The sequence below is a fragment of the Mesoplodon densirostris genome, chromosome 7 (genome assembly GCF_025265405.1).
Source record: "Mesoplodon densirostris isolate mMesDen1 chromosome 7, mMesDen1 primary haplotype, whole genome shotgun sequence".
In the NCBI taxonomy this organism is placed as follows: Eukaryota; Metazoa; Chordata; class Mammalia; order Artiodactyla; family Ziphiidae; genus Mesoplodon; species Mesoplodon densirostris.
In genome coordinates this window covers 27,816,980-27,835,000 of record NC_082667.1, presented here as the reverse complement: position 1 = coordinate 27,835,000, position 18,021 = coordinate 27,816,980, and the positions used below count along the sequence as shown (strand labels likewise).

General features: G+C 41.6%; 1 protein-coding gene across 1 annotated transcript in view; it reads left to right on the top strand.

Moving 5' to 3' along the window:
- The window catches only part of ELP4 (elongator acetyltransferase complex subunit 4), a 243,868-nt gene extending 227,230 nt beyond the window's left edge, over positions 1-16,638 (top strand). Inside the window, exon 10 of the mRNA XM_060104001.1 lies at positions 14,877-16,638. Coding sequence (XP_059959984.1) covers positions 14,877-15,008 — 132 coding nt within the window. The 3' untranslated portion in view covers positions 15,009-16,638. The remainder of the gene's footprint in view (positions 1-14,876) is intronic.
- Positions 16,639-18,021: the final 1,383 nt, after the last annotated feature.

The following is an 18,021-nucleotide window of genomic DNA, read 5'->3' as shown; positions in this document are numbered from 1 at the left end:
CCATCACCGCCCTAAGGCATGTAGAGAGAGGGCTCTCGCTTTGCCCAGTCTGTTCACTGAGCTCCCTTTGAAATTGGTGAGGAAGGAGGTCTGTGGAGGGGAGAGATAGATATACTGGGTGACTATTTGAAACCAGTGTAATTTGTAAATTTCCCGTAAACTTTTAGTGAGAATTGGGGCGGGGGTTTCCGAGTTAACATGCAGAAGTCAAAAGGAAAATGGAAGTTTCATTTCATTACCGAGGGTTCTGATATGAAAGGGGTTTTTTCTAAAATTTTACCAAGATTTCGGCAGTTAATCTATACACTTAACGATATTAAAATATTCCTAACATTGCCATGTTATATGTATATTTATATGTATAAATAAACATCACAGTCATATACACACGCGCACACACACACACACACAATAGCACTTATCAAATAATACTGCTTTATACCACCGGGCTGTTAATTTAAATTTGGAGCAAGTGAAATATACACCACCTAGGAGAGTGTACCTTTGACCATGAAGAGTGCGGAAAATCACCGCTGTAATTGATACTTTTCATTCATCATGAAAAGTTTTTATACTGTCAGTGGAGAGAAAGCCACATTTCATTTTGTCAAGCCAAAAACATACTACCTAACCGCCTTTGTATAAAAACTAACACAACATGTCAAAAATAATAGCATAGCCCTCAATATACATTGAACTGGTGAAAGCAGTTAGGAACGGTTTGGCAAAGATAAAACGTAAAGTTAAGTTTTACATTATTTTCTTTTCATTCACATTCACACCAGGTAGACTTTGTCAAATACCTATAGTAAAGAAGAACTTGTTCACGCATGCAGAACAAAATAAAATAAGATTAAAAGCTCCAGGAAATCTGCCTGCTTCAAAAAACCATTAAAGTGTGCCTATCCCTCAAGCCTTACAAATGTGTTAATTGTCGTGTTTCAGTCATGTAAATATGTTTCAGCATAAAGTAAGCAAGATTTCCTGTGATAGAAGCACTGCTCTCTGGGGGGGTGTGGGTAGGGAGGGACGAACCAGGACTAAATAACACACTGTAATGAAACCTGCCTTTGGGCAGCACATGCCTCAGTTCTGAATGCCCAGAAATACTTCGCAGACACTCTGGGCTGCCTAGCAATGGGGATTTCTAATTCTGGCTAGCTTGACAAAGTAAATACAACTATTGAACATAAGGCAGCTCCTAATAAAAAACAACAATTCCCCCTTGTAAACACCTACAGTTGGCCCCATTAAAAATTCTTTCTTCATATCCAGGAACTAGCAAACCCTTAAACGTGGGGATCTCAAAGTAACTGCAGAGCAGTTGGGAGATTTAATGCTGTCGACGTGTTGTACATTGCCATTTCCACCGAGCCCTTCATACCCCATCTTAGGGCTTTGTGGAGCAATGTTCTGCATACACTGTAGGGCATTATGCAAGCAAACACATTGGCCATTATGCTCCCAGGACTCATTCATGGACAGCCAAAAGGAAATCAATATATGTTCATACTGACATACGAAAATATATGGTTGAGGGCGTGTTCATCCAGAGCTGCCAATTTGGAGTTATTTAGTGGACTGAAATTAGTGTGATAACTTAAGCAATTATCTGATTTCAAAATTATCTGATTCCTGCTTTTTCACATGTTAGCATTCATCTCTTCCATTAGCTATGTATCAGTCAGACCTCTGCCAGTCCCTAAGTTAAAGTGCATCTGCTATAGTTTCAAAAATCTCTGAGATTTAGGGATCAGCCTTGAGCTTACACACATATTTATCTGCTAACAGTTTACTGAGTAAGAGGCTTCAGATTATAGTAAAGAGCAAACATTAGTTTGAATTCTAGCAGACAAGAGCAGGTTGGACCTTTTGCCACCTCCAGAATAGTTTCCATATGCTTTAAGAGAAAAAAAGTTCTCATATAATTAGTAGTTTGAATTTATTTCTAAAAGAAGTGTTTTTTTCAAGCTCAACATTCAGATCCAAAAACGGTATATGTTCCTAAAATATCTTACTCTTCTTAAGCCATCGGAGGGGTAGTACCAAAATATTGCTCCTAAAATGTTTCCTCACTTGTCTCGGGTAGAAAAGGGGCCTTCTGGACAAAGCAGGCTTGAAGAGCCTATCAAAACGACGGTCTCTCCACAGAAAGATCTCAGTCTTCTTCCACTTACTGCCAGAGCAGCAGTAGGCCCTAGATCTCAAGAGTCTCTCAGCTTGGCCCTGCTCAAGCTTAATTCAGATTCTATACACTCTGGAGCTTATATGCTCCTGCCTGCATTGTGTGATCCAGAGCCCATACAAGCCTTGGGTTAAGCAGAGTTGGAGACCAGTCAAAAGGTTGCCAGAGTGAGAAACCCTGCTACAATTCAGGAAGGGTGAATGAGAGGGAGTCCGTTCAGGAGATATGGGGAGTCTCATTCAGGCCATGATGCACAACCACAAGATCACAGTGGCCATGTGGGACTTAGCCACCCCATTCCTTTAGCCTTTATCCATCCCAGAGAAGAGGCTAGTGGCGGGGGGGAGGCATCTTTCACAGTTTCTACTGTCCAAGTTTAGGTCACAATTCAAGTCACTTTATTCCAACTGTTACCTAAATGATATATTTTTTTCAGTCCTGCTCATGTTAGAACATGAATGAGAATAAAATGTGCAAAAGAAAAAGGAGAGACCCAAAGGAAAGAAAAAGATACTGCCTTTAGTTTGTGTAGAAAGTACAACTTTTTTTTTTTTTTTTTTGGTGGTACGTGGGCCTTTCACTGTTGTGGCCTCTCCCGTTGTGGAGCACAGGCTCCGGACGCACAGGCTCAGCGGCCATGGCTCACGGGCCCAGCCGCTCTGCGGCATGTGGGATCTTCCCGGACTGGGGCACGAACCCGTGTCCCCTGCATCGGCAGGTGGACGCTCAACCACTGCGCCACCAGGGAAGCCCGAAAGTACAACTATTTTAAGGAAAGTTCTCCAGGAATAATCTAGTTTGTTCTCCATCAGTGTATGAAATAAAGGAGGAGAATAACATGACTCCCCATATCTCCAATGTCTGAAAGTTCAGGAACATTGGAACTGAAACATGGTGGTATTCTTATTATGATGTAGTCCAAAAGATGCTGACTCCATTTTAAGAGGATTAAACGCAACAAGCCATCCCCACAAACAGCACTCAGAGGCTTTCCTCCATGCACACTTCACACAGGGCCCAACCCCTCCACCTGGAATCTTCCTGTTGGGCAGGCGTGAGGCTGAGAACCACCGCTCCCCACAGGAGCACGGTGACAGTTGGAGGACCCTGTGGGTCACTTAGTGACTAGAATGTCTTTTCTGAATCAAAAGAAAGCAGGATCTAGAACAGCCTGTGTACACCACGTTTTGGAAAATTCTGTCGTTAATAGAATACACGTTTGCAACAACTGTTGTTTTCTGTTACTGACCCACAGCATCCTCCCATTCCCACTGTGCTCCTACCAAGCCAAACTTCTCCTAGCCGTGGCCACTCCCCCCTGTTTGGTGACTGCTCCAGAAAAGGTGCCCTTTTTTTCTGTCCTTCAAAAATGCCAAGCTTATTCCTACCTTAAGACTTTTGTATTTCATTCCCTTTGCCTGGAAACTTCTTTTTCAGGTCCTCATTGGTCTTTTCTGAAAATTTAGATCTTAGCTCAAATGTACTCTGCAGAAAGGCTTTCACCAATTAGAGTAGTACCCCCAGACAGTATCATATCACCATGTTTCATTTCCTTAAAAGACTTCTCACTGTCTGAATTATCTTCTCCATTTGTTGGCTTTCTTGTATGTTAGCTGTCTCTCCTTGTGTTAATAAGTGTCTATGTATTGTCCCTTTCTGAAGTTGTAAGTTTTTTGAAAGCAAGGATTTTGCCTGTCTTGTTCACTATTTTACCTCCAGTGCTTAGAAAAGTTCTGGCACATAGAGCAGCGAGTAAGAATGTGGACTTTGAAGGCAGAATGCCTGAGTTCAAATCCCATTTGAATACCCTGAAGTTGCAACATCACTTCGGTATTTTTCAGACTTGGTTACGTATTCTACAACCAGTTGAAAGGGAAGCTTGGAAGTAAAGTCTTTATTCAGGATGGCCATATATTCCCAGGTTCTTCTACTAAAGGAGGAAGGGAGAGTGGACACTGGAGGTTAATGACAGCCTCTATCAGAGTCCACAGCCCTTCGGAATCCAAATATCCGTGCACAGCCTCTTCCCACACACTTACTTCTTCTTCAGGGGTGAGTGGGGAATCCTACAGGAGAGAAACTGCAAAAATTCTCTGCCCTGGCAGTAGAGGAGTGTAGCCCAGTTTGTAACCCTCAGTTCTGCCCTCTGGAAGGAACTCCTTTGTCCACTCTCCTTTGTATCCCTTTAGAAAGTTATTCCTTGTCCGTTATCATTGATGGCTACGTGAAGTCGCCATTAGAGTCTGTGCCCTTTGGGGGCTGCACAGTTTTTACAGCGCACTTATTGATAGATCAGATTTGGGGACTTAAGATTTCTTTAGGGGTTGAATACTCATAGACTCTTGACCAGGCTTGTAGTTTCTTTGGCAAAACAACCCCCTCAAAATTTTATGAGGTTCCGGGTTGATTTGCTTCCCTTTGCTTCCACATGCAAGTAATCACAGCCAAGGAGTTGTCCAGACATAGTTCTAGGATTCAGCTGCAGGAAACAGATCCCATCTAATTATTTGATGCAGTCAGAAAGGTTATACCAGAAAACTGGGAGCTAGTGCAATAATTGGAAGGGCTGAAGGATAGTGTCACCAAACTGGCCTCCAGAGAGGCTACTGCCTCTACCAAAGTCAGGAAGGTGAGGAACTGGGAGACCGTAACTGGAGCTATTCACTGAAAGCACACAGCTCCGTGGCTGCAGTCTTGGGGCAAGTAACTTCCCGCTGCCACTGCTGCTAGTGCTTCTTGGCCCCCATCAAGCAAGTCACTGGACAATGAAACACTGGACTGGCCTCCATTTCTACAGCTGCCTCTCTGCTCCCATGAAGCCTATGAAGCTGTTGACTAGTCACTAGAATGCAGAAAAACACAACAACAACAAAAACTGTCCCTGCAACAGTGCTTGCCAATTGCAGCAGTAAAAGTAGCAAGAGGAGAGCACCTGCTTCTCTTCCACCTTCTAAATAGTACAGCTGCGTCTAACTGGATGAGCCTAATTCACACTTTTCCAGCCTCTTGCCTGCAGGCAGACACACCACAAGGCAGTTGAAATGGGCGCATGTCCACCACAACTCTTACCTTGTAAGACCTGAGTCTTATTTTCTGGCCTCTCTGTTCTACCTATACCCATCTCTTTCATCTTACTTGTAACTAGCTTGAAGCCATCTGAAATAATTGACTTGAGAGGGAAGGCAACACCCTTAATCTGACTTTTGTCTCTGAGCCGGCCCCCATTTTCTGGCCAGCCTCTTAATGAGGTATTTCACCAAGGCTTAGGGGCAAAGGCATCTGTGAAGGTTGCCTGCTCTGGTGTGCAATTGCAGAAATAGCTGGGTTTTTTCAACTTTCTGACATCCCGAATTACCAAGCTTTTACTCACTTTAAGTTGTGAGCTGCAGGCAGGGCATTTCCTTTAATAGAGTTGGAGTCCCTCTATCTCTTCTTGCATATTCTATAGCTCTAGCCTATGTTCATTTCTCTTTTGTAAATAACTTTGCCAAAAATGGCAAGAAGTCACTAACACAACAATATCCTGAATTTCTCCAATGTTTCAACCAGAGCCACAGGCCTAACAAGGGTAGTCAGCTTTCCAACCTGTGATACTGACCTCACTGCCCACCTTCCAACCACTAAGCCAACGTAGATTTTTCTTTTTTTTTTTTTTTTTGTGGTACGCGGGCCTCTCACTGTTGTGGCCTCTCCCGTTGCGGAGCACAGGCTCCGGATGCGCAGGCTCAGCGGCCATGGCTCACGGGCCCAGCCGCTCCACGGCATGTGGGATCTTCCCAGACCGGGGCACGAATCCACGTCCCCTGCACCGGCAGGCGGTCTCTCAACCACTGCGCCACCAGGGAAGCCCGATTTTTCTTTTTTTTAAACATCTTTACTGGAGTATAATTGCTTCTCAATGGTGTGTTAGTTTCTGCTCTATAACAAAGTGAATCAGCTAACATATATATATGGAATCTTAAAAAAAATGGTTATGAAGAATCTAGGGGCAGGACAGGAATAAAGACGCAGATATAGAGAATGGACTTGAGGACATGGGATGGGGGAAGGGTGAGCTGGGATGAGGTGAGAGAATGGCATGGACTAATATATACTGCCAACTTAGATTTTGATGGTAGAACTCGATCCATTTTTCAGGTACCAAATTCTCCATAAGGAGGATATAGGTTAGGCTGCTAATTTCAGAAATTCAAAAATGCAGTGGCTTAAATAATATGGAGAAAATACCCCATAAAAGCTCAATTCAGTGACCCAGGGCTCTTTTGGTGTCAGGAGACACTAAACTAATTCTGTGGTTTTGCTATGCCCTCCTCAGCCCATAGCTTCCGTTTGATGGCCCAGGACAGCTGCTTCAGCACCTACCCTCAAGTCCACATTTCAGCGATTGGGAAGAGGGAAGTTTGGCTTGTCCCTAACGTTGTGGAGCCTAGAACAGGAATGCAAATAAAGGACCACATTATTATATGCCTCAATATTTAAACGTTATCAAGCCAAAAAATCATTAAATAGGCTTTCCCTTCCTTGCTTCACAAATATACCTACCTGGAGAGCCAAGTTTAAATTTAGGATCAGGGTTCTGCTCCAGAACATGGAGACATAGGAAGAACGGGCCTACAGCCCATCTCCTTTCTCTCCCCACCCCTGTCTCCTTCCCACACACAGCGGGCAACGTGATTGTGCTTGGGGACACCCAGCCTTCACATCCAAAATCTGTCCACAGTCCCCACAAACAGCCACCCCTTGGCTCCTGCTGGGGCCCCAGGGTGTGCCCATAGACAACACAGTTCGCCCACGGTGGACAGACCTGGGGAAGAGACCTGTGCAGGCTTTGTGGCCATTTGCACAGGGAGTTCCGAGGTTCTGAGTACCCAGAGTGTGTCCTATAATGAAGGGTACAGGCTCTAGATGGGCACATCCCCTTCGCCCTGTTAATTCCTCACCCCATGAGGAGGCGTGGGTCAGGGCCCAGGGCGGGGGCCCTCTTGCTGGGGTCGAATAACGATGCCAAGGGAAAGGGGAAGTAATTGGCACCTCCCCCTCTCTAAGGATCTAACCTTGAACTTAATCATAGCACTTCTGCTCAAGATGAAGCAACCAGAGCTTCATCACTCAGCCTCAGCTATTGGCAAAGGCAGCTGGGGAGCATGGCCTTTATTCTGGGAGGCCATGTGTCCCACTAATACTCAGAGATTCTTTTACTCGCTGCAAAGGAAGAGAATAGATATTGGAAGTAAGCTAGCAATCTCTGCCACAGACACATGCCTTTTCACAAATCACACTTTTGTTTAGACAAGTGAGTTCTTCACAATCTGCTTTCAGAGAGGTGAGTTTGGAGGCAAGACAATACTGTCAGTTATAATTGACGGTCAGAATAATTGCACACCTGAGCATTTTTCAATGGGCAGCCAATGTGCAACGTTCCAGCTCTGAAATTTTGTCTAATTTTCAGATCAATCAGGAAGAACCAAATGAATTTTTTTCAATTCAAAGGATATAGTATGATTATGACATTCAATAGAACAATTTTAATCCAAAACCCTGGGGATGAATTGGATCTTAAACAAACAAACAAAACTGAAACCTAAAACCTGACCATGTTTTGGCAGCATTTCTTCCAGAAATATTCGGCTGCTATCAAACATACACTTATCAATCCAAAAGGAGCAAACATATGGTTCTGGCATGATTTCCACTGCCCTACTCATATATAAGAGTAACAAAAAATTCACCAAAATCAGGCAAATGTACCTTCTACATTGCAAAATTTTAGCCAGATATAGAATAACTACAATGTAACATTGCATTGTAATAATGTAATGATTATGGAATAATATAAATGCAATAATATAAAAATATAATAATTATATAACGGCATATACCACTGTGCGGGCTTTTTGCAAGTTGAAATAACACTCTGAAATCTTGTGAAGAAATAATAGTGATGATGAATAACATATCAAAGTCTGCTTCATCTGGATCCTTCCCTCTACCCTCCTCCTAGCGCCCCCCGGAAGGAAATCAGTCTCTCCACAAAGGAAATATATCTCTTTTTATGATATAAGAGAGACTCTGAGCACTACTTTAACCCCTGCCCTCTGGGCAGGTGGGGGTATCAGGTGTGCATTTCCTTGGTCAGAAACTAAGTAGGGAGCCTTCCGCCATTAGCAGAAGCTCACACACAGAGTGAATGCTTCGGGAGGGTGATCGTTTTGCTATGGCCCTTCTCAAAACTGTAGCTGACTACTAGTTGTCTCCCAGTATCCATTTGCTCCTTCTTCCAACATTTCCCAGCCTCCCTCACAACCAGGTGTGGCCATGTTTAAGTTCTAGATGCGTATGGAAGTGATGTGTCCAACTTGCAAGCCTTCCTTCATGGCCCCTGCTTCCCACCAGCTGAGAGAGAGCAAAAAGATCAGCCTTGAAGCCAGAAGTGGGAGCCACTTGTTGAGGATGGCAGACCAGTCCTTCCAGTTCAGCATTGCCTACTTCTGGCCCATAAAGTGGGGGATAAATAAACTTCTATCTGTTTTTTAGCCGTTTTTTGAAGTGGGTTGGGATATCTCTGTATTGCAGCTACTTAGCCTATACTCTAATTCATTCCCTACCATCCAGAGCAGTGCCTCATAACACAGAATATGGCTACAGAAATCAGCAAACCATACTCCAGGTTAGGGCATCACACAGCTCTTGAAAAAAATCAATGGAGTGGGGTGGCAAGTCCGTTGTGCATTGGTTTCCTGCCCGTAATATAAAGAAGGGGAAATGCTTTTAAAACTTGAGTGGAGAAGCTTCATCTTCTGATATTTCTTTTGTTATTGCGTCAGCATTAAATACATGTGCAACATAGATTTTTTTTAATAAATATGGGCTCCCCTGGTGGCACAGTGGTTAAGAATCTGCCTGCCAGTGCAGGGGACACGGGTTCAAGCCCTGGTCTGGGAAGATCCCACATGCCGCGGAGCAACTAAGCCCATGCGCCACAACTACTGAGCTTGCACTCTAGAGCCTGTGAGCCGCAACTACTGAGCCCACGTGCCACAAATACTGAAGCCCGCGCGTCTAGAGCCCGTGCTCCACAACAAGAGAAGCCACTGCAATGAGAAGCCTGCACACCACAACGAAGAGTAGCCTCCGCAACTAGAGAAAGGTTGCGTGCAGCAACGAAGACCCAATGCAGCCAAAAATAAATAAATTTTAAAAATAGATAAATAAAAATAAATAAATGGACCCCAAATTGCCTCCTTTACACAGCCATGCATATTTTCACTGGCCCAGAAGCCAGGCACCTGACATGCCCCATTTTCACTATTGTCTTACTAAGTATGAGGGAAATTATTTAGCCTTTTTAAATCTTCCCAGAAGCGGAGACAATGACTGCAGTTTCCTTTTATATTTATAATTCTTTACAGCACTGCAGTAGAGGGCGATGAGTAGTAAATGCTCAGACTTAGTGATGAGACCTGCTGGCCAAGTCCAATATTCTGTTGCTGTTGCTTACAAATACGTTTTTCATTAAATTTGTAGATTCATTTCCTTGCCCTAATAAGCTCACTTATTTTTATCTTTCCCAAAGGTATTTTTATGAGCCACCTCAAATGCCTTCTTGAAGCAAAAAGAGGTAGAAATAAATTTGTGTAGTACTTAATAATTCACAAAACACTTCATATCTCATATGATCCCCATAACGATCTTATGAGGGGAGAATTATTCACTTGTGATAGATGAGGATACTGAAGCTAGACAGGTGAAGTGACGTATCTGAAGTCACATTGAGAGCGAGTGACAGAGGGAGGTATTAAACTGTCACTGGCTGCCTCTGTGAAGGGACCAATGTGGAACCTATGTGTTCTAAGGTGTTTACAAGTTTTAATTTAAATTGATTGTGTTTTAAAGAAAAAAGAAGAAAACTCTTAGGAAGTATTTTGAAATATTAACTCCTATTTCTGGGATTATGAGTAATGGAAAGTTTGACTTTTCAGGAAATGTCATAAATTTTAAAGAATTAAAACAAATATTCATTTGCTAAGGGTTAAAATGTACTATATCAATTGTTTTCAGAAAACAAACAGTGCCTGGTGGTTTGGTCTTGGCAAAATATGAAAAATATAAATTGATTTAACTTATTTTAATGGTATTTACCCGCAATTTGTCTCAAATCCAGGTGTAACCTAGATTCATTATCTTGCCCCTTCTGTCGGGGAACTGTGAGTGCTGAGCACACGTCTGGCAGGCTGGGAGAAAGGGAATTAGGAAGAGAACTGTGGAGCCAGGAAACCCAATCCTATGTACAATCAGTAGAGTTGCTGACTCAAGAAGGAACAAAATATAGTCAGTGGCTCAACCTAACAAAGGGACAGAGAGGTAGGCAGAGGGGGAAGAATCTCAGTCCAGCTCAGCTTGATACTCCCTGGGGCCACAGAGCAAAGCACTTCCGCTGCTACTTCTTTATTACGACCCAGGCCTTCCTATGAGGCTAAGGGTGCCTTTTGGCAGGAACTCCCCTAATCCGCCAGGGCATTTTGTCAGCCTCGCTGTTTCCCACCTTGTAGCACTGAAGAAAAGGGACCCATTAACGCAGTGGGATGAATCACTGTAAAGTACATAGGCCTCTGCGGAACCTTGGGAGTTGTCGCACCTTTCCCAGATCCCTTTGCCTACATAGAAATCATCATTCTAGACAAGGCATTCATGGAAAAAAGAGGCAGGCAGTCAGCCGGACAAGCATCTCCTTCCTCAGCAGCACAATCCCTTCCTCCCAGAATTTGGGAAAAGAAAATCAGGTGGAAAATTTTTAGCTCAAGATGTAAGGTAGGGCTTCCCTGGTGGCACAGTGGTTAAGAATCCGCCTGCCAACGCAGGGGACACGGGTTCAAGCCCTGGCCTGGGAAGATCCCACATGCCGCGGAGCGACTAAGCCCATGCGCCACAACCACTGAGCCTGCACTCTAGAGCCTGCGAGCCACAGCTACTGAGCCTGCGCTCTAGAGCCCATGAGCCACAACTACTGAGCCTGCGCTCTAGAGCCCGCGAGCCACAACTACTGAGCCTGCGCTCTAGAGCCCATGAGCCACAACTACTGAGCCTGCGCTCTAGATCCCGCGAGCCACAACTACTGAGCCTGCCCTCTAGAGTCGGCGGGCCACAACTACTGAAGCCTGCACACCTAGAGCCCATGCTCCACAACAAGAGAAGCCACTGCAATGAGAAGCCAGCGCACCACAACGAAGAGTAGCCCCCGGCCCCGCCCCCGCCCCCCACTCTCAGCAACTAGAGGAAAAACCCGCGTGCAGCAGCAAAGACCCAATGCAGCCAAAAATTAAATAAATGGATAAAATAAAATAAATTTTAAAAAAGATGTAAGGTATGTTTTTGGTGCTGGCCTCAGAACCCCAGGTATAAAATGAGAAAGATGAGTACCTTGATCTGGTTTACAAGATTGAATCTCTACAACATTTTTTGATAGTCTTGATTTTTACTGAAACCATTACCCAGTGCAACCTCAAGGTCCAAACGTTTATACCCCCACAGCCTTGCAGTTTTGGTCTAAAGAGGTCACCATACTGTGTAGAGTACCTTACAGTGCATTTTCTCAGAAGACAGATCTGGGGTACAGCAGCATCTGAACGTTTACGTGTCAAGTGTGTAAATGCTTTAGAAGCCTCGAAGGGAAAATGCCTGACACACCTGGCAAGCCTGGAACCTGATCTCTCCTTCTTCCTCGCTGCTTCACATCGCACTGACATGGTGCACGGGGGAGGCTTAGAAAGGGAGAAAACAAAACCCACTGCTTGAGAATTTAGGCTGCAGAGTAAGCTCGTTCGAGTAATAATCAACAAAAGCTGGCAGAATCACACATAGATTCACATGTTTCCAAGAGCCATCCTTTGGCTTTTTTCAAAGGACACGGGTGTGCAACTAGCTTTTACGGTGTGACATTTGGTTAGAAGCATTTAACCACATCACCCCAAATTTTTGTGCTCAGAAGTTACACACGAATGGTATTTGACTCTTCTTCAAAGCCATTCAACCTGAAAGATTTCCAAGCGTGTCACACGTCACATTTAGCTACTTTTGCTATGAAGGGCTTTCCGCCAACTGGCTCACACTCGTTGCCTAGAGAAGCAAAGGAAGAGAAATTTTTAGCAAATAGGTAAGCTCCTGAAATAAATGGTATTATGCTGGTTCTGAATAAACTACACTAGTTTCCTCATTTGGATTGTCAGAGCAGTAGAAGCCTTCCACCAAATGCATCTTAGAGATATATCCATTCCACCATTAAGCAAATCACCATTTCTGTATGTCAGAATCCAGTTCAGTATTTAACACCTAGCCCATCTCGGTGATGCTTTTTCTGGCCCCCTTCCCCGCAGCACGATTTCTGCTTTGTCTCTGCCGTTCTTGTAGACAGAACTTGGACTGCTCACTATGAGGGTTACCTGTGTGCTTGCCTCATGCCTGTTACTGGATTGTGAGGCAGCACGGAGTGTGGACGGTGCTCTGTTCACATATCTTTTCAGAATGCTTTGCTTCGAGTAGATTCTAAATATTTGTTGACTCTAGTTGATTTCCTAAACGGCCTAATTACCATCTGACCTCATCTTTGTGAGGTCCCAAACAAAAGTACACACACACACACACACACACACATAAGGGTTTTTGTTTGTTTGTTTTGTTTTGTTTTTGTGGTACGCGGGCCTCTCACTGTTGTGGCCTCTCCCGTCGCGGAGCACAGGCTCCGGACGCGCAGGCTCAGCGGCCATGGCTCACGGGCCCAGCCGCTCCACGGCATGTGGGATCTTCCCAGACCGGGGCACGAACCCGTGTCCCCTGCATCGGCAGGCGGACTCTCAACCACTGCGCCGCCAGGGAAGCCCCCACACATATGTTTTTTAATGGTGACTTTTCTTTAAGTTTCAGAGAGCCTTCAGGTCATGCATATACCCTAGTCATTTTTCCTTTGCTTATTAGCAATTGCTACAAGATCTTAAAGAAACATTTAAACTCAGCCATATAATTAAATATCTCTTCCCCTCCTGCTTCCTCACATGAACATTGATAGAGTTAAAACTACTGCAAAGACATTCGTGACCTCAGACTTTAGAGTCATGCATGTCTTCTAGATTCCTTCCTGAGCCTTTCACACTTTCATTTCTACCTGAAATCCTTTCTGAAACTAGGGTATGAAGAAATGAAAGAATTGTTTAAAGCAAAGGCAAAATATGTCTTATTTGAGTTCTTTTTTATTATTCAAGAAATAGACATTTAATGACTTCAGTGACAGGATGGGTGCTAAGCATACAAATGAATAATACTATATTTATATTACTGTATCGATATTATAGCTTTTCTGGACCTTTCTGACATCTTTGTTGATCACATATCTATATAATAGTGTCTTTCATCCTAGATATATTTGTACCAGCAAACTGAAATCAAGGAAGAATATTTTCATAAATTATTTTTAATGTTTTAAAATGTTTTGATCCTTGCACACAGCTTGTGTTTACATGACAATAAACAAGCCTTTTATCAGGAAAGAAACTAGCCAGAACATATGTTGGTGGATCACAATATTTTGACCCCAAAAAAATGGTTTTTCCCTTTTTCATCTTGAATTTTTTTTTTTTTCATATTGAAGGGAGTTTTCAAATTAAGGGTTTTAGGTAGGTTGTCTCCAGGTCAGTTCACCTCATCAAGGCTTTCTTAGTCATCAGGGGATGACCCCATCCTGCCCTACTTACCTTTAGCCTCGCACACCCACTCTGCCTCATGCAAGAAACATGTTCCTTTGAGTTTGGATTTTTATGAAACCAAATCATGTGGTCTGGGAGCACTGATAGTTGAAGGAATTTGATAGAGATCCTTTTGAAAACCAAAAAAGGTTTTTTGAAATATGAATATTTCTCCCTAATTACAGTAACTGTTTTGTAATGATGGTTGGTTACTGGGTCTCCTTAAATCAACCTGTATCTGCAGAAAAACAGTTAGGATAGAGAGGTGTTCAAAGCTACACTGTATGTTTGAAAACATGACCCAACATGATGTATAGAAACTACCAAGACCTATAGCAGATGTTATGGCTGACTTACCTGGGCATATGAAAAATATTGACCCTTTGATTGGTATCATTTTTTTCATTATGTCAATATGACATTTGTCTATGAAAATCGTAAGTTCCTTAAAGAAAGTATAGCCTTAAAATAAAAATTATCAGGTCAACTTAATAGACAAAGGGAAACAAGCATTTGTGGGAATCCATAATTGCTGAAAAGCTACATTCAGTTGAAAAATAATACCATCTTGGAGCTCTAGCCAAAAAAAAAAAAAGCCAAAACACAACCCTGCCATTATTATGTGATATTTTTAAATTATGCTTTTATTTATGCACTTACATGTTTTCATTTCTACCTAAGGAAGAAAAATCTTAATACATTTAGGTTTGGACTCTGGAAATGTGCCACTCATATTCCTGGTCCAGTTTCTGTAATGGCTACAATTTGTAAAATCTAGTAGGAATAAGATGTGATTATATTGGGCTTCAGTCTGAAGAATTGTTTTAGCAGGAATTTTATATGCAAGACTAAATGCTGATCAACAGAGCATAATATTGTATTCTGAAGTGTGCTGGCAAAAGCAAAATTAATTATTTCTTTTCTTCTTTCTTTCCTTCCCCTGAAATCTTCTGCCATAGCGACTGCATTTGCCTCCAGACTTGTCAGACACAGTGAGCCGCTCGAGCAAACAGGATCTGGCAGAATCCGCCAAGCTGCTGGGCCCAGGCTGTGGCATGACGGCCCGAGGCAAGAAGCACCTGGACTTCTAGTGATTCCTCCTTAGTGGTTGATGCAGAATTATATGACACTCTAATTATGATTGCTAATAGCTTATGTAAATATTTTTCTTAACGATTTGACCTCCAATCCTTGAAAAACAGTTAGGATTGCAAAATGAGGCCACCATTCTTCGTTATTTTAACCAACTTTCTATACAGAAATAGTACAGCAGAAATACTTTCACTTTAAATTTTGTTTTATGCTGTATCTAGAGAAAATAGATTTTTTTTTTTTTTTTTTGCGGTACGCGGGCCTCTCACTGTTGTGGCCTCTCCCGTTGCGGAGCACAGGCTCCGGACATGCAGGCTCAGCGGCCATGGCTCACGGGCCCAGCCGCTCCGCGGCATGTGGGACCTTCCCGGACCGGGGCATGAACCCGTGTCCCCTGCATTGGCAGGCGGACTCTCAACCACTGCACCACCAGGGAAGCCCCAATAATTTTATTTTTAAATAAAAGCAAATCAAGATGCCTTACAGTGGTCATTAGTGTATGTGTGTTTAAGGCACTCAGGTCATGGTAAAGTGCATGTTACAGCAGGTAGCATATAAAACATTATGAAATTCAAAATTATATATGAAAAACGTATTTTCTCTTCATTTCTGAAAAAGCTCCCACCAAAAATGCTAAGGTTTTTTTAAGAAATGAAAAAATTTGTTTGCTAATATATGAAGACTAAAATAAAATGAATTTGCATTTATGCATCCTGTTATGAAATTGATGAAGACAAGATAGTATTTTGGGATTAAGACTCCATTAAAAATAATTAGTCTGCCATAGTAGTTGTTAATAAAGAACTTGAGTGATAGAAAACTTAGACAAAGAAGTAGATGGTCTCTGTTTAAACAATGGAAGTCCACACTGTGAAATTATGTCAATAGACATAATTCAGGATTGAAATTCAAACCGACAGCTACATTCATGCTAGGATACTGGGGAAAAACATGTATTGAAGCTTGGTGAGAGATTTTTACAAAACATCGGTCTGAGACAAAGTATAAAAAAGCTAACTCAGATTTCCATTGCATCAGGTAAAACCCTTTGTTAATTATGAACATTGGTAGGTGTGTACATTTATAACAATATAAACATGTCTTTGTGGATATATTGAACTCATTTTCATATGAAATACTAGTTTTTTGAATCATAGTTCCATATTCTCAAAGCTTTTGACAAATAGTAGACAAAAAGTAAAAGTTAGAAAAGTAACTTGCATATTTAAGTAAAGGGTCTCAGTTTTTTAAAAAGCCGTTTAACATCTGTTAGGAGAAACTGAATTTTCAAGATAACATTTCCAAATATATTAGCCTATCTTGAAGCAGTTATATCTAGCATTTTTGAGCAGTTTGCTTTTAATATACCACAAATTATACTTTATTTGTTCTTGACAACATTGCGGAAAACAAAGCCTAGGTTTTTAAAACTGTCTAACCGATATGATGAATGTCAGTCACTTAAAAAAAACCCACTGTAGCATAAACACATACTGTATACAGCTTTTATTCAGAATTAGAATAATTGAATCAGTGACAGGATGTCAAATCTCTCCATCATATCCTGTCACTACCAGTTTATTTTTTGTGATCAAAATCAAAAAGACAACTATTTTGTCACCTGCTATTTCATTAGTACTAAAAATCAGGTTTCTTCTTCTATTTTTTTAGAATGTCTGGTTTATTTTTTTCACTTCTTTTAATTCGAAAGACACAAATTCTTCCCCATTTTCTTTTCAAAATAAAGTTTAAGAATTAATCTGTCAGTTAAAGGGCTTTCATATTAAGCAAAGGTGCTTTTAAAATGTAAAGCAACTTCAAAAAATCAATTTAGTCCATAGATAATAAATAATATGCAAATACTCCACAAAAGCTTTGCTATGTCCTTTGAAAGCATTATGAACAATCTGAATAAGCTCAAGTGAATATTTTAGTCGGGTTATTATTTTTATAAGGCTAACCTTTTTCTTACCGTGTTGTGATTCGTTTTATACAAACACACAACGGAACAATTACATAGCATTTGACTCTGAAAAGGAAATGTGAGGTCATCGGATATGAAAATTGCTTGTCAAAAATGCTTAGTAGGTCATTGATTTACTACCCTAGCTACCATGTCTATAAAATTAACAGCCAATTACTATTTAGTATATGCTTTGCAAATAAATACTATAAAAATTGAATGTGCACATTTGAACCCTGATTTTAAATATAAAAGAAACTTAAAACTCAGTGAAAGTGCATTTTGAACAATAATAGTACCTGGGCTTTCCAAAAATCAGATTCAAGTACTTTGCTGGTCTGATTCACCAGGCAAGCTTTGTAAAAAATAAGCTACTGTTGAGGGATGTATATTTTTGTTTTGCACTGATAAAAACCCACTCTAAAAATCTGTTTTCTTTCCTTCTGGAAACATCAATTGTCCATATGCTAATAACTTACTACATAAAAATACTGGTCCTCAATAATGCTACTGTAGGTATACAAACCATTTTGGTATATTATGAAATATGCACTCTCTATTGACAGATTTATTTTTCAATTATCAGCTTGTCTCAAAGATTTTAAGTAACAGTGCCAAACAGTGTTTGAAACGTCCTCATATCTTTTAAATGTTTCTAAAACTTCTAAACCCTCTATGGTATTCGTTTCTTACGCTAGATTTGCCTTTCTTTAACATGAGGTAAATATTTTGACCGCTAGAGTCTGCTCAGGTGCTGGGGTTCTAAGACCTTCCAAATTTCTTTATAGTAGCCACCAATTCCCACTTCTCTCTTGCATTTATTCTTTATCTTCACCTCCAGGACCTGCAAATACTAACACTAGACAAAATAAAACTACTTCAAGAGGAAGCAGCACTGCAATCAATTCCCTATCTTTTAAAGAATCAACACACGAACGCGCATACAAAGCAAAAGTGGGGGGAGAGCCCTATTCATTTGTTTAAGCCCATTATGAATGTCATTTCTAAAGCGTCATGTTAATGCTTTCCAAAGATAGTCACCATCAACA